We start from the raw sequence: 20611 nt of genomic DNA on the forward strand, positions 1-20611 counted from the left end.
AAAATTGGTAGACTGCAAAATATAAGGGGCAAGAAATAGCATTCAATTTATGGAATCATTCATGTTATAATACTCCAGAGCGTCGAACAATATAGTTCAATAAAATTACAAGGCTAAACTAATAAGCCAATTAGGCTGAAAAACAGTAAGGCCAGAGAACCAAATATCAATTCCATATGTTACACAACAGGAAGAGGAATACGACAGGAAAAGAATTTCATGTCTACAATATTCCACGACATTGAACATTATTTGTTCCATAAAATTACAAGGCTAAACTAACTAGGCCTAAAAACAGAAGCACTAGAGAAAGTAGATTTGGCTCTGCACCAAATGAATTTATGATACACAGCGGTAAGTGACATGAGATTGTGTGATCTCTCCACTGTACGTCACTTTGAGTACCTGCCCCTTCTCATATCCATAATGTCTTACAATTGCATCCTTAGCCGAGATTCGAGGAAGCTGGAACATAAGGGAGACAAATTCCATGTTATTAAAAAAAAAACATAGGATCAAGTAGAAGAACATGCAATGAGTTGCTTTGTGATCACAAAAAAATTAAATTACAAAAAACACACGAGACTAAGATTACAGGCAATCAATCACTCAAGTGATGCAGGACAAGACTTTCATCAAAAGGTGAAGAAAAACACAGATAAACTAAGAGGTCAAGCCAAAATCTTCTAGAAACAACAGCTTCCTCGAACATCCTTACGTGGCCTTAGAAGTACTCGTACCAAAGTATACTATAGAATTATTCTGAATTCTCCATTAAATTAGGTACATTAACATAACATTCCTATTACTCTATACCATGTTCTCTCTCCCTCTTAACCTCCTCTAGTTCCATTCTTTTCTTTTGTACCCCCTTCCCATCCTCCTCTACCTATCATTTCACACAAAAGAAAAACAATTTTCCAAAAAGAAGCTTCTAGGTACTTTTAAGGAGTTCAATACAGATGTTGACTAACATATTGCCGGGCCGTTATCCTATTCCAACTTTCCAAACTCTCATGCCTTATGATACCACTGGTATTCCATACAAAGTTGCCCCAAACATCCTAGGCACAGACATACAGATAAGAGTAATAAAGGCTATAACGATCCTTGGTCCAAAAAACAAATAGTGGCATGGCATGAAGATCCATATTCTTAAATGTTCTGTTGCACTTGCATATGACAAACTGTAATGATCCACAGTATATCCACTATAGATAAGCTACCTACCTGCTTTTCTTCCAAATTGTATTTCTTCAAGAGCTTCTCTTTCTCTCTAGGAGTCAGCACTTGATGCTTTGGCTTCAAAACATGCTTTGTGATATTCACGAGCAAATCAGTTATCTGAAAACAATTGTAAAGATTTAGATTACTATTTCCATTTATGACATATATACAACGAAACAGGATGTAGAGCTCCCAGAATCATTAAGAAACTCAAAAGGTGAAATCTAGCAGTTAGTATTTTGATTCTCAATAAACTTACTTGAAATATCTCAACTTTAAACGGGTATTCATCCACGGCTTTCTGAGCTTGGCTTGTTATTTTACTTTGTAATATCAGTATCAAGCCATTCAAACCTTCTTTGTTAACAATCTGAGCTCCAATGCCACGTATTGAGTTCACTTTGACCAGCTGAGGCCCACAGAAAATCACCATGATCTGCATTCAAAGTCAAGAAAACCAAATTAGAAATAGATTGTATGGAATTAAAGCAGGTTATTATTTAACAGAGGCAGACAAATGCTGATAGCAGAGAGTGAGGGCTTCGCCAATTTGATTCATTACAACAGTAACAAACGCATCAATAATTGATGATACTAAAGGGTATATAACTACATAATACGAAGTATATGTGTTTCCACCTAATAATGGCCAATTCATTTCAGAGCACATCAGCACAGAGACAGCAAGACATTTTGGCAAAGCATCTTCAAAGATCGGAGCTTAAATATTATGGTTGGAAAAGTAGAGCTATTTGTTACAGCACATAATTAGCGATACAATGACAGATGAGGTAACATTTGTCATAAATGATTTCACAACAGAGGTTACAATACCAGATATGACTCAACAGTTCCAAAAGTCAAATTTTATGTCGTCCAATTTCAATAACACAATAAAAAGAATGATCCATGGTGAATTAGTGATCATTAGTTGAGTTTTTCCATATAATTCAAGCCATATAGCCAAAGACGATTTCTAAACAAGATTGGTACATAAATTTTGTATAAGGCAACATACGATCATCCATACATTCTACACATATGCACCGGTATCCATACACGTGTGCTAATTAACATGGGCAATTAATGTAAAAGGTAAAGATATGGTAACAACCTTTAATAAACTTCACCAGATAGTAAGCTGAATTCATTAACCACCAATCTTAGCTAATAAATCACAAAGCTACCCAGTTCAGACTTCACAGATTACCTAAGTACACAATAAAAAGAAGAAAAATCTTGGAACCTTCGCATCTAAATCACTGCCCTTTACGTCTTTATGATCTCCTCACAAGTTCCTAAAAATAAATAGATAAACGAAGTAGAAGGTTCACCAACCTCAACCAAGAACGATACTTGACACATGCAACTATGCAAGCAATGCAACATGAATCAATAGTCAAGCAAGTACTAGATAGTAAACAATCAAACACAAATAGGTAGTTTCATACATAATCAAACACAAATTTATCAAATTTAACTGCAATTCAATAAAACCCAGACCCCATTAAACCCAATTACTCAAAAATAACACCAAAAAATCATAAGGTTTTTGGGGAAAGAGGGAATCCATTGTGGCATAAAGCAGGAAGTTGTTCACCAAGCTTAACCAAGTACAGTAAATGGCACATGCAAGCAATGCAACATGAATCAATTGTCATGCCACAAATATCATACATAATTAAACAAAAAGTTAGCAAATTCAAGAGAAATTGAACAAAACCCAGACCCCATTAAACCCAATTACTCAAAAAAAATCACAAGAAAAAGAACACATACTATCATTTCATAAAGTTACAAAATTTAAGATAAAACAAACAAAACCCAGACCCCATTAAACCCAATTACTCAAAAAATCACAAGAAAAAGAACGCATACTATTATATCATCCATAATCAAACACAAAGTTACAAACTTTAAGAGAGATCAAACAAAACCCAGAAACCTGAAAACCCAATTACTCAAAAATACACATAAAAAAAGACAAATTTAAATCAATAAAACCAAAGGGTTTTTGAATAAAAGGGAATATATTGTTATACCGTTTTAGAGGGGTCGGAGGCGAGAAAGGAGGTGATACGGAGACGATCAGGGTCGGGAATAGGGCCAAAAATAGTGCGAAATTCATGAAGAGATTGATCAATTTCGGAACTGGGGATTGCATAACCCCTGTCTTTGAGCATCTCGAGAGTGGTTCTTCGAGCAAGGTAGTAGCGGTGGCTTTCGGTGGTGCCGTCGTCTACGAAGCTACTTAGGCATCGTCCTACTGCCTCGCCGTTGATTTCGCCGTCGATCTCCATTTGTCGACAGGGAATTTTTGTGGGAGAGTTGGGGTTTTAGGAGAGAGAAAGAGAGAGAGAGAGCACTCTGGAAAGTAATGAGCAATTAAAAACTCTCTGAGATTAAGAGGGAAAGGCTGCCCCAGTTTGAGAAACAAAGTACTACGTACTTCGTAATAACGGCTGTGCAAAACTAGTCGGAAAACCGATCCGTAACCGTTCGAGTATCCGTTCCGATAATTTGTTATCGGGTATGGTTATTGAGCACCGTTTTAAAATTAACAGTCATTCGATCTGATAAGCATTTTTTTGCCTTTTTTTCCCCTACTTAAATCTATATTTTTTTAAAATCTAAACTCTTACTTTGCTCCATAATTACTTTATACTATAAATGATTTGTAATATTATGAATAATTTGGTCAAAATCATATGATATTGTTGTTATTTAGTGGTAAACTATATCATAATAACTACATAATTCAGGTTAATTATCATTATTGAATATCTTATTGGGTACCCGATAACCGATCCGAAAATCCGAATACCTGAAATTCGGGTACCCGAATTTATTGGTTCAAGTTATGGATATCACTTTAAGGGACTTTGGTTATTAGGCATCAGAACCATTAGTACTAACGGTATGAGTGTTTTGGGTGTTTTTGTCCCTCGGGAGAGTTACAGCTTGAAGACTGTCTGGCGCAGTCTCTACCTACAAAACACGAAGACTCCGGTTGATTGGGGTTCCGCCTCCGATGAACAAGTTAGAACGCGTTGGAGAAAGTAAAAAGTGCGGAAAGGTAAAGGTAAGATCTTCTCGGATTCCGAGATCAGGTGTTTTCTCTAATGTGAGAGAATATAGGGTATGATGCAATAAATTGTAGATATCCTCGAAATGGGGGGAATCTCCTTATTTATAGGGTCATCGGTAAATGTACCTCCGATTAGGTCACTCTGACCTAATTCTGATGGACTGCGTCGAATTACGACTTTCTCGAGATTTGGGCCCTGAAGGCCACCTTTTTCCCAAATTCTGGAGATGACACGTGTCAAATGGAGATTGGTCCAATTTGGACTAATCAAGGTCTGAAACATGTTACTACCTGGTTGGCCCACGTGGCTTGGGTAAAAAGTACCCAAAACAACAGATACCCGTTCCATGATCACCCCTACTTCGTATGTTGTTAATCAAAAGGTTACAAACGATAACACTGGTAAAAGCCGTAAAACCACTATTAGTACATCAAGTTGCATCTTTACCCTTAAATTAGGATAACTACCGTGTGCCCGTGGCCCGCGCTCAAGCATGGGATATATGTAATATGTATGTAAAAAAAAAAAAAAGTTATTAATGAGAGGTTATTGCCTTTTTGGCTACTCCCTTAGTTTTCCATGCAAGTTTTACCTATCTTAAACCACAAATATCTTTAATTTCAAAAATTATAAAATTTAGATACTGCATGTATTAATAATGTACTCACCTACACGAATCAAACTAAATCTCACGTGACCATATTTGTTTTTATAGATTGAGAGAAATTTTGAATATTCTCTCTCGATATTTTAAAAGTCAAAGATTTCAAATGGGAATATCATTGTGGAACGGATGGAGTACTTTTTTTAATTGAGTGATATGAGTAGTTATGATCATTAAAAAGGGTGAAAAATAAGAGGGATATATTTTAATTGAGTAATATGGGTAGTTATGACTTATGAGTAAAAAGGAGTGGTTATTGGTTATCCTAAAAAAAAAGTTTAGAATTGCAAGGGATTTAGAGCGTTGTGAATGAAGTTAGAAAACCAACTCTACATAATAGTTTTGTCAATTGCAGTCCTTTAAAAAAAATTGCAAATTGCAGCTTAAAAGTACTAATAAATTGTTGATTGTCATCCAGTCTAATTTTTTTCTTTGATTTACGTGCCAATAAATGTTACATAAATGTTTTACGGGTCATTTATTCCTTAAGAATCCAAATTGAGCACGGAATTAATAAAAAATTATTGTAAGTGTCTCGTTTTCACGGCAAATCAAAAGAAATAGTTGCACATATCAATACATTTTATGGTACGCAGAACGAGGCGCTTACACGAATCAATAGGCACTTAGAACTTACAAGTAGCATTTTGAAGGAAATATATTTCACAAAATTATGTCAAATCTCTTATCCAGTGATTACTTTAATACGGAGTATTGGTTTATAAGTTTGCACATATATAAAGGGCAATAGGGCATGATGGTCTTTTTCAGTTTCTTATATGGGCGACATTATTGTCATTTCCACGATAAGAGCTTATTTCCATTTTCTGGCTCACACAAAGCTTGTTTGTCCAACACTCTAACCCTAGGAGCTTGTTTGGCTAACTCAAAGCTTGTTAAGGTGAGGGAGAGACTTGGAAGTACCCCCCCCCCCCCCTCGCCCCAAATCCACATCAAACAAGGAAATCACTCAAATTAGCGTTTTGACCGTTGATGCAAAGCGAGGAAGCAACTTAAGTTGAAAAAAAAATTTGAGATGATAATTGCCCTAATTTAACCTGAATTCATACTTATTTCAATTATTTTGAATCATAATTTATGTTGAATGCCTACCCTATTGCATTTCATTCATGCTCTAGTTTATAATTTATGTACTTATTAAATGTCTATTACTATTTCAATTGTTTAGAACTATTTTTTGTTATAATTCCAATTATGTTGTTAAAATTATAGTTGGTTTTTATCTGTTTGTGATAAATTTGGTTTGGTATTTGAGAAAGTAGGTGCATTGAGAATTTGATGTGTTGAACTGTACTGTAGGATATTAGACTGTTTAGTTACTGTAGCTATGGATGGAAGTCAAGGTTTGAAGCGAAAGTCAAGTGACGAAAATCGAATGGTATACTTTGATTTAGGTTTTAATTAATTTTATGCTTTGTGTAATCATCTAAACTTCATGGCACAATTGACCTTAATGTTACTAAAAAAAATGATGCTCGAAGACAACTTGTTGGTAATAAAAAATACTCTATACTGTACTACTATAACCGGCATCAAGTGGTCCATAAATTAGGCTTGAGATCGTAAGAAGACACGCGTGTACTTCACTGTTTTGTTTGTATCTACTAGTCGTATCTTTAAAGTTGAAGTATAAAGAGGGTAAGTGAATCAATGTTAGCAATTCTAATTTTTCGGGCAGACTAAATTGAATGAGAGAGAGTTGTAAGAAAATTTAACGTAGTATTTGGCATGTTTTGTTGTAGATAAAAGGTTTAAGGGAGAAAAGGAAGAAAAAAGTGGTTGTGTATTCTTTTTATTTGTGTGTAATTTATGTTTAGATCAAATGTGAAAATATTGGTTGACAAAAAATAAGTAAGGACTAGGCAATGTCAATTGCAGAATCAGAGTAGTGAGATACTGAGATACACACATGCCTTTTTCCAATGGCAAACTTAATTTATGTTCCACTTAGCTTGATGTCGATTTTATTTTTAAACTAGTACTATGGCCCTGTAATACCCCATATTTTCATACGTATTTTATAATTAATTAATTAAGAATTATTTTATAAAAAGGGTATTTTAGTAAATTAATTATTTAGGTCCAAAATAATATTTGAATTTTGGTGCCAAATATAAGTATTTAATCATTTGAATAATTAATTATTTTCGAATTTCTAAATTAATAATATAGGTTTAATTATCTTTTTAAGGTCTGTCCATATTTTACTTTACTAACTATTTCAAGAGAAATATTTAATATACATTATGTATTTAATTAATTTTGATATTATCTAAAATATTTATTTAATTTATTCAATTATTTTATTATTATTGATTGTTATCACTTTAGTTTGTTAATTATTATATTTTAAATTAACCTCTAATTTCCTTCTTCATTATCTCATTTTGTTCCTATTTTTCTTCTCCCAACCATATGTATATCTATTTAAATTTTCTTATCTTTTAACCCAACTATTAATCTAGACTTAATTTGATTCAAGTACCTTAACAACCCCAAAAACTTATCACATTTTCTAGTAATCATATCACACCTTAAACTCTATCCTTTGTACACCCTCAACACTCTAAATAGACCCTTAATTCTTCCCACTTATTCACACCAATTCTCTACTTTTCTTCTCCTCTTTTTACACAAATTATCCCGTTTATTTAGGTGTTTTTTAAGAGGAAAGGCTCGTATTTCTCCACTTTTTCATACAGAAAATTTCTAGTTTATACCAAGAGGACATCATAAATATCACCATGTTTAGCTGCTCGATTATTTTAGTTTTATTTTCAAGACTTTCCCCTCTTAAGCACAAAAAAAAGTGAGCAGGTAAATGCTACTTTTTAAAAGAGGTTTGTAAATTATCCCAATTTGCAATCTATGAAGTATTGATGAGTTTGAATAGCTATGAAAGTTTGAAGTCATATAATGATTGTTTTGTGCTTTTCATAATCTTTTCATGGTTTGAAATTCCCCCTTCTTTTTAGTGGTGAATAGGTTGATTATGCGGCTTTTTTGAGTTTTGACCTTGTCCTTAAATTTGCACGTATGAGGTATCTAAATCACTGTAAATTGGATGATGGTATTGTCGTAGTGTAAAATTTTACTGCCCCCACCACCCATCTATCTATACAATCACCAAGAACTACTCAAGTGTCCATGCGCATGAAAAAACTAGGGACCATTTTTATTCTTCCCGTGAGCAAAGTTATTAACCTTTTCAAGCTAACCAATAACCTGCTTCTACAAACAACTTACAGCTATTCCGAGAAGCGTGGGTGTTGCATGATGTCTATCCTATACCGAGATGTAATATTACACCCTCTTATATTCTTTGCCCATGAGCAGCTGAGCGCATCAGGGTAAAAATTACACTCGGGTGTACAATAGAACTGTACGAGCTTTGTAGTCGCGTCACACCAAATATTTTACTTTTGAGTGCCCTCCCTAGTAGGGTTCATCCATTCATTTGGTCCAGTGACACCAGTCCAATATGGCCCTGAGAAAGTAATTATTATATGCCAATCTGACAATATTCAGGATAAAATAGACCCAACCCATTTGAATCTTGCAGCAAATTAGGATTTTAACTGCTAGCCTCACAAGCCTTTGCAGCCTGCTCTGCAAGCGTGCTGTTCAGAGTTGTTACAAACTAACTTTGCGCTTTAACTCTTACTCCATATTATAGTAGTATATACCTAGCATTACAGCTTTAGCAAGTTCATTTAAACCACCGAAAATGATGAATGTAGGACAAAAGCACTTAAATATGCAGCAAATCTAGTTGAGGAATAGTAAATACAAAATTTACATTCTTATTTGCATCAACAGAAAAAATTCCTTATTGCACAGTGTAAACTTCTCCAAGACTTATCCAAGGGCTATGGTAATATAATCCATCCCAGGCAGGCAGGCTCTCAGGCAGGTATCACGGTTGCTATAACATAATGGCCTACGCAACTGTAGCATAGAGCAAATCTCTATTTTCCTTGAAAGCTATGGAACTAACAAGGAGCGAAATGTCATAAATTCTCTTAATGAGAAAGTGCAGTTAGACTTTGATTATGCCATTATGAGAACTACCGACATTTCATCTCGTGTTAATTGTCCGACTATTCAACGAGGCGGATGAGATAATGCATCAGCAAAAGCGATCTATCTTTAGGCAAAAATAGGACCACACAATTCAAAATGGAGAAGGTTATGCCTCTAAGCACACTATAAGGCTGACTTCCCATCAAATAAAGAGTAGACAACTAGACAATAAGCCCCTTTTTTCCAAGAAAAATACCCTACCTTTGCTTATGACTATGCAAGACATAATAATTACCAGCTACCCTCATGGCAAAATCTCAGACCCTTTCAAACTTAATCACAACATCATTGTGATATCTAGATCTTCAAGTGCGGGTTTTCAAATATAGTTACAACTTACAAATGCAATAGATATAACTTAATTAGCTTCAACAACTTGATACCAAAGAGAAAAAATGCTAATAATGATAAGCACTGTTGTCACAATGACCCCATATCATATACAGGCAAAATCATCCAATCCGAGAGTATTTTCTTCTAAAACTACCTCTATTTAGTCACACACCCCCAAATATTTTGTATATACCAGAAAAATAAAAGAGATTTCCAGGATTCAGATCTTCCTAAGCCATCTCTGAGATGGAATCATTTCTAACAAGCACTAATAGTAGTGCACTTCATGCTAGAAAATACAAAGTATAAAGGCTAATTCAACCCGTGTTATCAGGGATGAGTTGCCAGCCTTTCAAATCTATGGAGTTTGCTGTTGCAATGTGCACATTATGCAGTTCAGGGCCTTCAGGCAGTTGTGATAAGACTTCCAGTTAAAAATCAAGCCTGGCGCTTGTCATTTCAAATAACCAGAATAGAAAGTAGAAACCAAATAAAAGGGGAATAGCAGTGAGCCAGCCAAGTATGCACAAGTATAGTTAAGGAATAGTAGTAAATAAAATTAATGACCCAATTTACATGCTCAGCTTGACAAATATGCTGTACCACCAAAACTAATGCAAGGGCCACGGGCCATGCTAGTATGCACCACCAAAGTCCACAGTAAGAAATCATGAGTAACAGGCAGGCATGAAGTGACCCATCAAGCATTAATCTCTACTCTCTAGGCAGGATTAGGACCACAAAATTAATACGAGAAGAAACTATTCTCTCCCTGCCTATTACGGAGAAAAAATTAAGTAACCTTTTACCAGGTAAACTAACTTAATCCCTCAGTCTCCATTACCAAATACTTACTATTTCACATACTTAATGTGATGTTTCATAATGTTGGCGCAGCAGCTAGCATACTCCTTATTTGTGTGCAAATCTTAAACAAGTATTTAAGAAATTAAGAACAAGGAGGTTCAGGGTATCATATAGTCAACAGCAAGCACTTAAATATATGGAAATTTGGCCTTTAAACTTATTGAAACAGACAGATCCAGATAAAAGATTAGAGCATCTTAGAGAATTCATCAACCTTCACTACAACTTTACATTATACCAATTTTGGATACACGCAATCAAGTTCAGTATTTATTTGTCCAAGATCCTAAGAGAAAAATGAACAATTTGGCGATGCATCCAATGGCAAAAGATATTGATATATAAGAATAAAGGACACATTAAACTGATCCAGACCTAGGCATAAACATACAGGAAGAATTAATTATTACCAAGAAACCGATGAAGTTTCGTAGTAAAATGAATGAATGAAACAAAAGTACATTCATGAGCAACAGCCTGGACAACGAACTAACCCGTTCTCATTGCATTCAGGGCACCTACTTGTTCGTCCTTCCTCTTCTAGGAAAACCTTCCGGCTTCCGTAACAATTCGAGCAAGGAACAAACCTCGCATCACCACAATTCTCACATGCAAACCCGCAATCCTGAATAGGAAATCCATCCAACAGCCTCTCCAACTCTCCATTTTCATGCAACTGTTTGATCTCATCAGCACCTCCTATATGCTTCCCTCCAATAAACAGTTGGGGCAAACTGAATGCTTTTCCACCAAGTGCACTTTGCAATTCCTTCTTATAAGTTAAATCCATAGAAATATCTTTCTCATCCACCATCACCCTACACCCTCTGAGTATCAATCGAACCGCGCTACAATCCTCATAAGTCTTCCTAATCCCTCTCACACTAGTAAAATATAGCACAATCTTGTCCTTAAAACCACCCACCTTAACCTTACCAACATCATTATCATCACCACATAAATTCGAGACCACAGCACCGGAATCCACACTCTTGGTAAATTTAGGGGCAAATGGACTCGAACCCACTGGATTATTCATCCTCATAGATGTATTACACCCCAAATTTTTAGCTGATAGCGCCTTTTGATAGCTAGAAGCAACATTAGGGTCCATTTTAGATAACAATGACTCCTCAGACAAAAGTTGCCACAAGGGTTTCGAATTTAGGTTAGAATCCAACTTCCCTTCCTCAACTTTTGGTTGAGGCATTTCAACAAACACATAGGAGTCACTCAATTTTTTCACAGAATCAGTAAAATTTAAGCTTAATCTCAAGGTGGGTTTTTTCTGGGTATCATCAAAATCACATGAATTCAAAGATTTAAGCTTAAAGTCGTTACCAAATTCATGATTAGACTCTTCTTCCGCCTCTTCCTCAAGCCCTTCCATAAGCTCCCATGTGTTGATCACAGAATCCGGCGATGATTGGCCGGAGAAATCGCCGCCGTCAACGGCGGAAGCGTTGTTGTCGACGACAATAAGAGACCCATAAGTAGTAGAGGTGAGAGAAACAAGGTGATGAGTATCGCCTTTTCGAATCGCAGGATGATGAACTAAAGGGGTTGAAAGAGAACGAGGTTTTGGAATTACAGAAGAAGTAGAAGAAGAAGATGATGATGAAGAAGAAGTAGCAGCAGTTGCTGAAGAAGAAGTAGCAGCAGTTGCTGAAGAAGAAGAAAACGACGAGTGATGAGAGGAGAGAGAAAATGAAGGATCTTCAATGGCTTTTGCTAGAAGGGTATCAAGTCTTGAAGCTGAACACCCCATTGAAATTGATTGAATTGACTCTCAGTTTTTCAGATTTCTGGGTATCTTATAAAAAAAGTTGTTACTTTTGATAGATTATTATGAGTATTTTGGGTGGATTTCGTTTCAAGGATTACTCTGTATTACTAATCTGAATTTGAGTCAAGATAGGACCCGAGAAGGAATTTCAACAGGTTCTTATATGAGTCGGGATTTTAGACTTTATTAGACTCCGACTAATTTAACCTTGAGTCAGGGCCGACAGAGGATTTTGGCAGGTGGATTGCTTGTATTAGTCAGGAAGGTGAGAAGGGAGTATCAGAGAAAGATAAAGAGAGTTTGAAAAGGAAATATACAATGAATGAGATTATTATGGAAGTTTGGAGTAATTAATGAATATAGAAATTTGGAATTTTGCTTCAAATAAACGGAAACTTGTGTCAAATTAAATTGAGTAATAATTGAAGGTATCTAATTAAGTAATTATTCCTTGTTTTCGAAGTTTGGTTGTGTTTTCTAACAAGACAAGTTAATTAATTAAAGTACAAATTGCACTAACTGCCGTGCTTCTTTTACATGATTAACGACATTATTGACTTTTTATGGTGATTTAGATAAGTGAGATATGGATTTGAATACTACAGTTTTTCCTCATTTTGAAATTGACTGTTTCAAGTTTGAAAAACACATGTAATGTACTCTATTGATTAATTATTATCAATTGGTTTTTTTTGGATTAGCATATGACGTTTTATGCAATTCAAAATATTGAATTTTTTCAAGTAGATAACAAGTATTGTAACTATACTTGCAACATAGTTTGACTTTTACATTATTCAGAAAAGTTTAAGCGCTTTGCTCTTATATACTTACAAGTTACAACAGTTTGATTTTTACACTATTCATATATGGAGTATTTCACTTTAACTAGTTTTTCGTTTCACTAAAATGGTCATAGATTTATACATAGTACTTACTTTTTCGCACTCTTCAATTCACAGATCTAAGTAATTCAACCATTAATGAATGGTAATTACCGATCAATCAATCAATCAATGAGTAGTTATTACCAGTCATTTAAAATTTAATTTTATTGAAATACTTGTTGAGATAAATCAAACTAGATCTTACATATACAATACACTATTTATAAGTTCATTTAATAGTCATTGAAGAATAATTAAGGACTTAAGGTGGTTTACATTTCTACACAGCCTCTTGGGTGACGAGAACCAAGATACCGAAGTTTCCTGACATGTAGCTGGACCATCCGAATGATAAGGCAAATGCCATGTTCTGTTGCCTGTTGAACTCCTTTAATACAGAATACATCAGAAAAAGAAGCTTGATCTTACAAAAACTTAGTTGACTGTCTCTAAACTACAAATCGTATTGTAATTTGATCTTTACTTGACAGCATTTTGCAGCAAAGGGAGAGTTGATGTTAAATTTACAAGTAAACTGTATGTATATGCAATCATGGCAATGTATAATGTATGTGACAGAATCTGTATTACCAGCTCCTACGAGTGAGCAATGATTCGAGGAACTTCAAATGAAAATTCTCTCCCTTGATGCATTGTGGTGTATGGTGAATTTATGTGGTTTAATATGCATCCTCTCCATTTCTAATATGAATATATATACAAAATAAACCTCATTTTCTTTGTATGAAATACAAATGAGGTGGAAAGACTGATGCTTCCTGCAAAAATGTTCTGAAAATATTGCAGGTTGCCTCAATCAGATACAAAGTTAGACACATTGATCACACAGAAATACATGTTCATTAAAAAAAATTCATGAAACACAAGCCACATTATGTTCCATGTTTTCCTAATACATGCAGAATGATCCATAAAACTATATTAGAGAAACATTCTCGTCGAAAGTAAGAGCAGCACCGTGCCTTGAGAACATCAGAGTAAACTTAGTAGCCCACTATACTGAATTTCTCATAAGAAACCTCATGTATCAGTTCAAAACTAACCCAAAGTGCATAACATAGGCCTATATGATCACGTGCATCTCTGAAATTGGAAGCACTGTGAATAAGCTGCTTGACCTAAGCTACAGCGACCTCAGGGCTCGCCTTTGATCTGGCCTGGGCATTGGGGGCTTGGGAGTTGGGAATGCTACTTTACCTAGCAATCTGACATAGGGATAGCAGATGCATGTCACTGCCACTGGAATCACCGATCCATGGCCCCAGTACCAAAGTTCCTACTGCTCAAGAAGTACTCAAAACAATTCTTGTGCTACGGACCGAAGTGCTAGGAACAAAATATAGAGTAACACACAATCACCTCCAAGCACCCAAGAGTCCAAGACAAATTCTGGCAGCTAACTATGCTCTTTCATTCTGTCAAATATGATATCTCAACAGCTGAGATGTAATACTTACAAAAAGTTATCAGGCCTATGTACAAAAAGTTATCGGACAGAAACAAATGAATCTTTAAATGCATCCAAAAGATGCATCAATGGCACAAGCAAGAAAGACTAGATTTCACTTCACAATAGCAAGCCAAGGAGCTGAGTTAGTACAAAATTGTCTGATTTTAGTTCAGCAAAGAGTAGGTACTGCATATTGGACAATCTCAAACCACCCCACATAATTTTATCTCTGTTAGTTTAGGGCCTTTTGGCTATACTTCGCGTTAAATACAACAGAGCTTGCAAAAAGAAATTACAACCAAGCAACTACTTATGGTATGAGACTCAGCAATTTACCATACCACGGCCAAGCAACTAGCTATGACTAGCTCAACTCTTATTTCAGTATCCAGCTCCAGCTCAAGTTCTGCCAAGGCTGATCTGCAAAAAGACTAAATTAATCAGTTGAAAGCCCCAAACAATGAAAATAAAAAAAAATTCACTTAGCATGTATTTAAAGTCAAATAAGGTTAGAAATTTAAACCTGCTAGATAGAGTTTGGAGTCATGTGACTAGTTGATGGTCAAGAAAAAATTCGCGGATATGCTGTATGTTAGAGAAGTCTTCTCCATAAGGTTTAGCGCATCTAGTTGTCAGATGGGAGCAATTTCGGATCCTCAAAGTCTCTAAAGAATGGAGATGTCGAAATCCCTTGGGCAAAGCCAGCAAATTTGGGCAATCGTAAATGTGAAGTCTTCGAAGATGTATGAAATCCTGCAGCCAATTAGGAAGCTGAGTACTACTTATGCAGCATCCGATTGAGAGACTTAGAAGAGAGGTCGCAGCAGATTGGAGACCATCCGGCAAAGAAACCAATTTTGGAACCCCTACTATCTCTAATATTTGAAGGTTTTTAAGACCATTCAGGCCCTCCCCTACTATAGGAAGCACGGACGGATGATTACGAGCACCACCAATAGCTGACAATATATTTACAACATCCTGTCCAGCCTCATCTCTTCCAATAATGTCTGACATATTCACATTCTAAAGGGTTCCGCTCTACAGGTGTGATTTCAACTGGATGCTCAGTCAATCCGAAATCATTTTTCTTAGCCACTATATCATCCAATTTTTTACGGAGTCCTTTTACTTTGTTGCTCAACTCAAAACGAAAAATAACAGGATTAGTGGAAAAATAGTACCTCAGCTGAATTAGCAAATTACCTTCATTGGCAGTACGCTGCAAAGCATAAGTCGAAACTTCATCGATAAGATGATTAATGTCATAAACAACATCCTTTAGATCCCTTAGCCAAATTTTAATGGACTCATTAGCGTGTACTGCCTCCGTTCTGCATCTTCAAATGGCAGAAAGTTTACTCGCCATCGTCTTGAGATCTTCTGATCTCTTCTGTAGCTGAGGTCAATGCAAGATCAGCTGTGAAGGAAGCAAGCTTTTCAATAACAGACTTTGTGACTGCCATGAGAATTGCTTCTGCCATTACAACAAAGGCTTAAGGATGGTTGAAATTCTTCTTATTTGTTCTACTTAACTTACAAATTGATCGTCAAGTTCTAGTACTTGAGATGGAACTGAACAAATAAATGTAAAACACATATAACTAAACACCCAAGTCTTGCAAGTTTTTTTTTTTTCCATGACCAAAATCAAATCAATAACATCATCATTTCTAAATGAGGAGATCGAGAAAAATTATGAAGGTTTGGGTTTCTTTGGTATTACAATCATTGGGGTTTTGAGTTTTGGGTTGGTTGTGGGGAAGAAGAAGATGGGCGGTGGTTGTGCTTGAAGTTTAGTTTTTTTTAAATGGTAACAATCCTCACATTTCCGTACCCCAAAAATTTTGTGGTTCAAATCTTAACAAGTTTAGTTATGTGGAGTATAAAACCATCTTTATTTATCATAAAGGAACTGCTATTTGTCGCTCCCATTTTACATACTAACGCTCCTACTTTGATCTGAATGGACAAATATGCCCTTTATGCAATTTGTGTTATCAAAAGAACTTTGTTCTCCATATGGACACATTTTATGAAACGAACCCCTCAGATTACGACATTACTATCCCGAGTATTTGATTGATTAGTTACATAATTCTGATAAATTGGGAGTATTTTTGACATTAAATCAAGTAATCAACCATATAAAAAAGACTAGTCTGAACACTTTGACAAAATGGGGTGGACGATATGGACTAAATTGCTACATTTGTCATACACTCATACTATCATACCCTTGCAAATTCAACATTGTGCTCTCCTCCTTTTCATTGCATCATGCTTGTTGATGCAGACTGTCAGCCACCTTGGTTGGTTAAATTTTGGGTCCAATATCACTCCCCTACAAAAATCTGTTTTAGGCCATGTTTACTTCACTTTAAAAAAATAATACTCTCTTTGTTTTTAAATACTTGCTCCACTTGTCTTAAAAAAAAGAAAAAAAAAAAAAAAAAAAAAACTTGCTCCACTTTTTTTTTCGGCCGTTTTTAAATACTTGTTTCATTTTCTTATTTGAAAAGCTTTAATAATATTTAATTAGTTTCTCTTATCTAGTGGACCTACCATAAACCATATTTTATTAATTTCATATTCTCTCTCTTCTAATTCTCTCCACTACTGTTTTTTACATTTTTTTTATTCTTTCACCTACCCCATTACCTTCATATTTTATTACTTTCTCCAATTTCTCCTAAAACTCCGCGCAAGGAGAAATGGAGCAAGTATTTAAAAACGAAGGGAGTATTAAGTAAAAATAATATCAGTTCAGTAAAAATAAGTTCGGTTTAATATAATTAATTTCTGTTCGATAAAAATAAGTTCAGTTCGGTAAAATTTAGTTATCTTGAAGAAGAATTATAATAGAAAATCAGTAAAAATAATTCCAGTTCAGCAAAAATAATTTCAGTTCAGTAAAATTAATTTAAGTTCAATAAAAATAATTTAAATTCAGCAAATATAATTTTGTTTCAATAAAAATAATTTCACTTCATAAAAAAAAGGTGAAGTGAACGGGACCTTACTACAGTCTTGTTTGATACTCCCTCCATTTTGTAATAATTGCTACAGTAGGGAGGGCACAAAGTTTTATGAAAATTATAGGGCACAAAAAGAAGCTTGATCTTACAAAAACTTAGCTGACTTTGGCTCTAAACATGTAGCAGGACCATCCGAATTATAAGCGCAAATGCCATGTTCTGTTGCCTGCTTAACTCCTTTAAGAATGCTAAACACATCAGAAAAGGAAGCTTGATCTTATAAAAATTTAGTTGACTTTGTCTTTAAACTACACATGGTGTTGTAATTTGATCTTTACTTGACAGCATTTAGAAGCAAGATTGAGATGATGTTACATTTACACAAGTAAACTGTATGTATGCAATGTATCATGTATTTGACAGAAACCTGTATTACCAGCTTCTACAAGTGAGCAACGATTTGAGGCTTACCACTTCAAATAAAATTCCCTCCCTCGATGCATTTTGAATTTGTGGTGTATTGTGATTTTATGTGGTTTAAAATGCATCCTCTCCGTTTCTAATACGGATATATATACAAAATCCTCATTTTCTTTGTAGGGATTACAAATGTGGTGGAAGACTAATGCTTCCTGCAAAAATGTTCTGAAAACATTACAGGATGCCTCAATCAGATACAAAGTTAGACACATTGATCACACAGAAATTACATGTTCATTCAAAAATTTCATGAAACATAGCCACATCTAATTCCATATTTTCCTAATATTTGCACAATGATCCATACAACAATATCAGAGAAACGATCTCATCCAAAGTAAGGGCAGCACCATGCCTTGAGAACGTCGGAGTTGACTGAGCAGCCCATTGAACTTCTCATAAGAAACCTCGTGTATCAGTTAAAAAAAAAAATTAACCTAAATTGCTTCATAGGCCTATATGCTCACGTGCATCTCTGAAAATGGAAGCAGTGAGAATGAGCTGCTTGGCCTAAACCACAGCAACCTCAGGGCTCGCCTTTGACTTGGCCTGGGCATTGGGGGCTTGGGAGTTGGGAATGCTACTTTATCCTAGCAATCTGACATAAGGATAGCAGAAGCATGTCACTGCCACTGGAATCACCGATACATGGCCTCAGTACCAGATAATCCTAATGCTCAAGAAGTACTCAAAACAATTCTTGCTGCTATGGACCAAAGTTCTAGGAACAGAATATACAGAATAACACGAGATCACCTCCAAGCACCCAAGAATCCAAGACAGATTCTGGCAGCTTACGATGCTCTTTCATTCTGTCAAATAAGATAGCTCATCAGCTGAGATGTAATACTTACATACTTGTATAGCAAGTCCAAGGTTCAGAGTATCAACCATATAGCCAGAATAATAAGCATGAATATACCCCCTACAGAAATTATTATCATAATCAAGTATCGACCTCTCAGTTTCTCACAAGGTTTGACAGAAGGTACGATATATTATCCAACTCAAACAAAGACCATCGACTCTACAATGAAAAAAAATGTATTCATCTAAATAGAACATGATACTAAAGAAAAAAACAAACTCCAACACCCTATTTACCTGAGAATAGAGCATATTACCTGCATAATTGATTAAAAAATGAAAACCCTGTCATCATAAATAAAGTACTCCAATACTCCTAAATAGAGGTTTACATCCCAAGTTCCCCTTTACCAGGCTAGACAAGTTCTCTACAAAAGCCACAGTTTATACTGTAATTTCTACAGCTCCATTCATTGACAGTTGACGGGCTAATCCCATTGAAATCTCAAACCCGATAGATAGAAAACACAGAAAAGTCGAGAAAGAAGAAATCCCAACATACCAATACGATCAAGGCCTAATGGTACATAACTTGCCAACTTGGCAATTCCTTCACTACATAGGCCAGGGTTTTGCAAAGTGTGACCTAACTTGTAGCTAGCTCTTACACCAAACAATGAAACTTCATCTTTAGTCCAACCACGCCAACTCCAACCAACGCAACAACATGCCTCTTCTAGCCTAACATATCCACACCTATAATTTAAGCAATGTAAATGATCTCCCAATTATGAGTATAGGTACAATCCTCATACAAATCCCATAATCTCATGCATAAATCACTAATTATATCTTATACAACTAGCTTCTCATCACATGTCTCCAATCTCACCATAGTTTGACCAAAAAAAAAATTCCCTTGTCTATGTGTTACTCCTACGAAACAAGAAACAAATAACCGATTCGAAAAGTAACGCTTAGATCCTACACTCGGGAGCATGATGGACATCACCCTCTAAGTTACAAATTCTTTCCATAGCATCTCCAAGTTCTTTTTTTTACCAAACTTTCAAATTTAAACCCTAAGTGCCCTCTACTCTAACCGGCATAGAACAAAATACTCCAATCAAATTGAACAATACAAATTGAATCAAACAAATTGAAATAAACCCAAATAGAAAAAATCAATTTTTGCTAATACATAACTATCAAAATCCAAAATTTAAAAAGTCAAAACACATAAAATTGATGAAGAAAATATTTAGTATGATTGAAAAACTCACCAAAAATTATTATAAAAAGGGAAGAAATCAACCGACATGAAAGGCACCAATATCACCAGTACGAATAGAGCTGGCAATTTCATCGGCAACGATTAAACAAGAAGAAATCCAACCAGCAAGTGCCAACCATATCATCTTTGATATCCAGAACGTCATACTCCAAGGCATCGCCATATTTGAGTATTTGATTTTGATGGAATTTGAAGGAGTAGTTTAAGAATGAAGGGTGGTTGATTTGAAAGACAGAATAGTTAGCTTCTGAGTTGGATTGTCGGGGTAGTTGACTTTGGAGTAGTTGATTTAAGGATACTCTAACCAATAACGTCACTTTTATTCTTACTAATCGGAATTCAGGATAATGGCAAACTTTGGTACTCCGTGCTATTCTTGACTATATCTTGTATTCCATCAATATCAATTATCAACTATAGTAGTGTAGTGTATAGCTCGGGTGATGCCCCGGGTCTATACGTTAAATATTCTCTGCTTTGTACATAATATTATAATTTTTATGTATTATACTAATATTAAATACTTTTTTTTGAAAAAATAATCTTAAATACTTTTATTATAGGTTTACTATTTAATTGAAGAAAATAATTTGAGCAACAAAAAAAACTCGTGCCATACATTAA

General features: G+C 35.2%; 2 protein-coding genes and 2 long non-coding RNA genes across 4 annotated transcripts; all 4 read right to left on the reverse strand.

Moving 5' to 3' along the window:
- Positions 1-25: 25 nt before the first annotated feature.
- On the reverse strand, positions 26-3656 carry LOC110710562 (DNA-directed RNA polymerase V subunit 5A-like). The gene is made up of 4 exons (XM_021888890.1): positions 3270-3656; positions 1487-1663; positions 1231-1344; positions 26-465 (listed from the first exon to the last, which is right to left on the reverse strand). Exons 1-4 carry the CDS (start codon positions 3525-3527, stop codon positions 340-342), a joined length of 675 nt encoding a protein of 224 aa, XP_021744582.1. The 5' UTR covers positions 3528-3656; the 3' UTR covers positions 26-339.
- Positions 3657-10393: 6737 nt separating this feature from the next.
- LOC110710545 (uncharacterized protein At5g39865-like) lies at positions 10394-12453 on the reverse strand. The gene has a single exon (XM_021888867.1). The coding sequence runs from the start codon at positions 12050-12052 to the stop codon at positions 10748-10750; it is 1305 nt and encodes a 434-aa protein (XP_021744559.1). The 5' UTR covers positions 12053-12453; the 3' UTR covers positions 10394-10747.
- A 1203-nt stretch (positions 12454-13656) lies between these two features.
- LOC110710550 lies at positions 13657-16865 on the reverse strand. The gene is made up of 2 exons (XR_002509174.1): positions 14952-16865; positions 13657-14848 (listed from the first exon to the last, which is right to left on the reverse strand). It is a non-coding gene; the product is annotated as an uncharacterized LOC110710550 (long non-coding RNA).
- Positions 16866-17979: 1114 nt separating this feature from the next.
- LOC110710588 lies at positions 17980-20342 on the reverse strand. Its single transcript, XR_002509176.1, has 2 exons — positions 19977-20342; positions 17980-18698 (listed from the first exon to the last, which is right to left on the reverse strand). It is a non-coding gene; the product is annotated as an uncharacterized LOC110710588 (long non-coding RNA).
- Positions 20343-20611: the final 269 nt, after the last annotated feature.

Source organism: Chenopodium quinoa, unplaced genomic scaffold (genome assembly GCF_001683475.1).
Source record: "Chenopodium quinoa cultivar QQ74 unplaced genomic scaffold, ASM168347v1, whole genome shotgun sequence".
Lineage (NCBI taxonomy): Eukaryota > Viridiplantae > Streptophyta > Magnoliopsida > Caryophyllales > Amaranthaceae > Chenopodium > Chenopodium quinoa.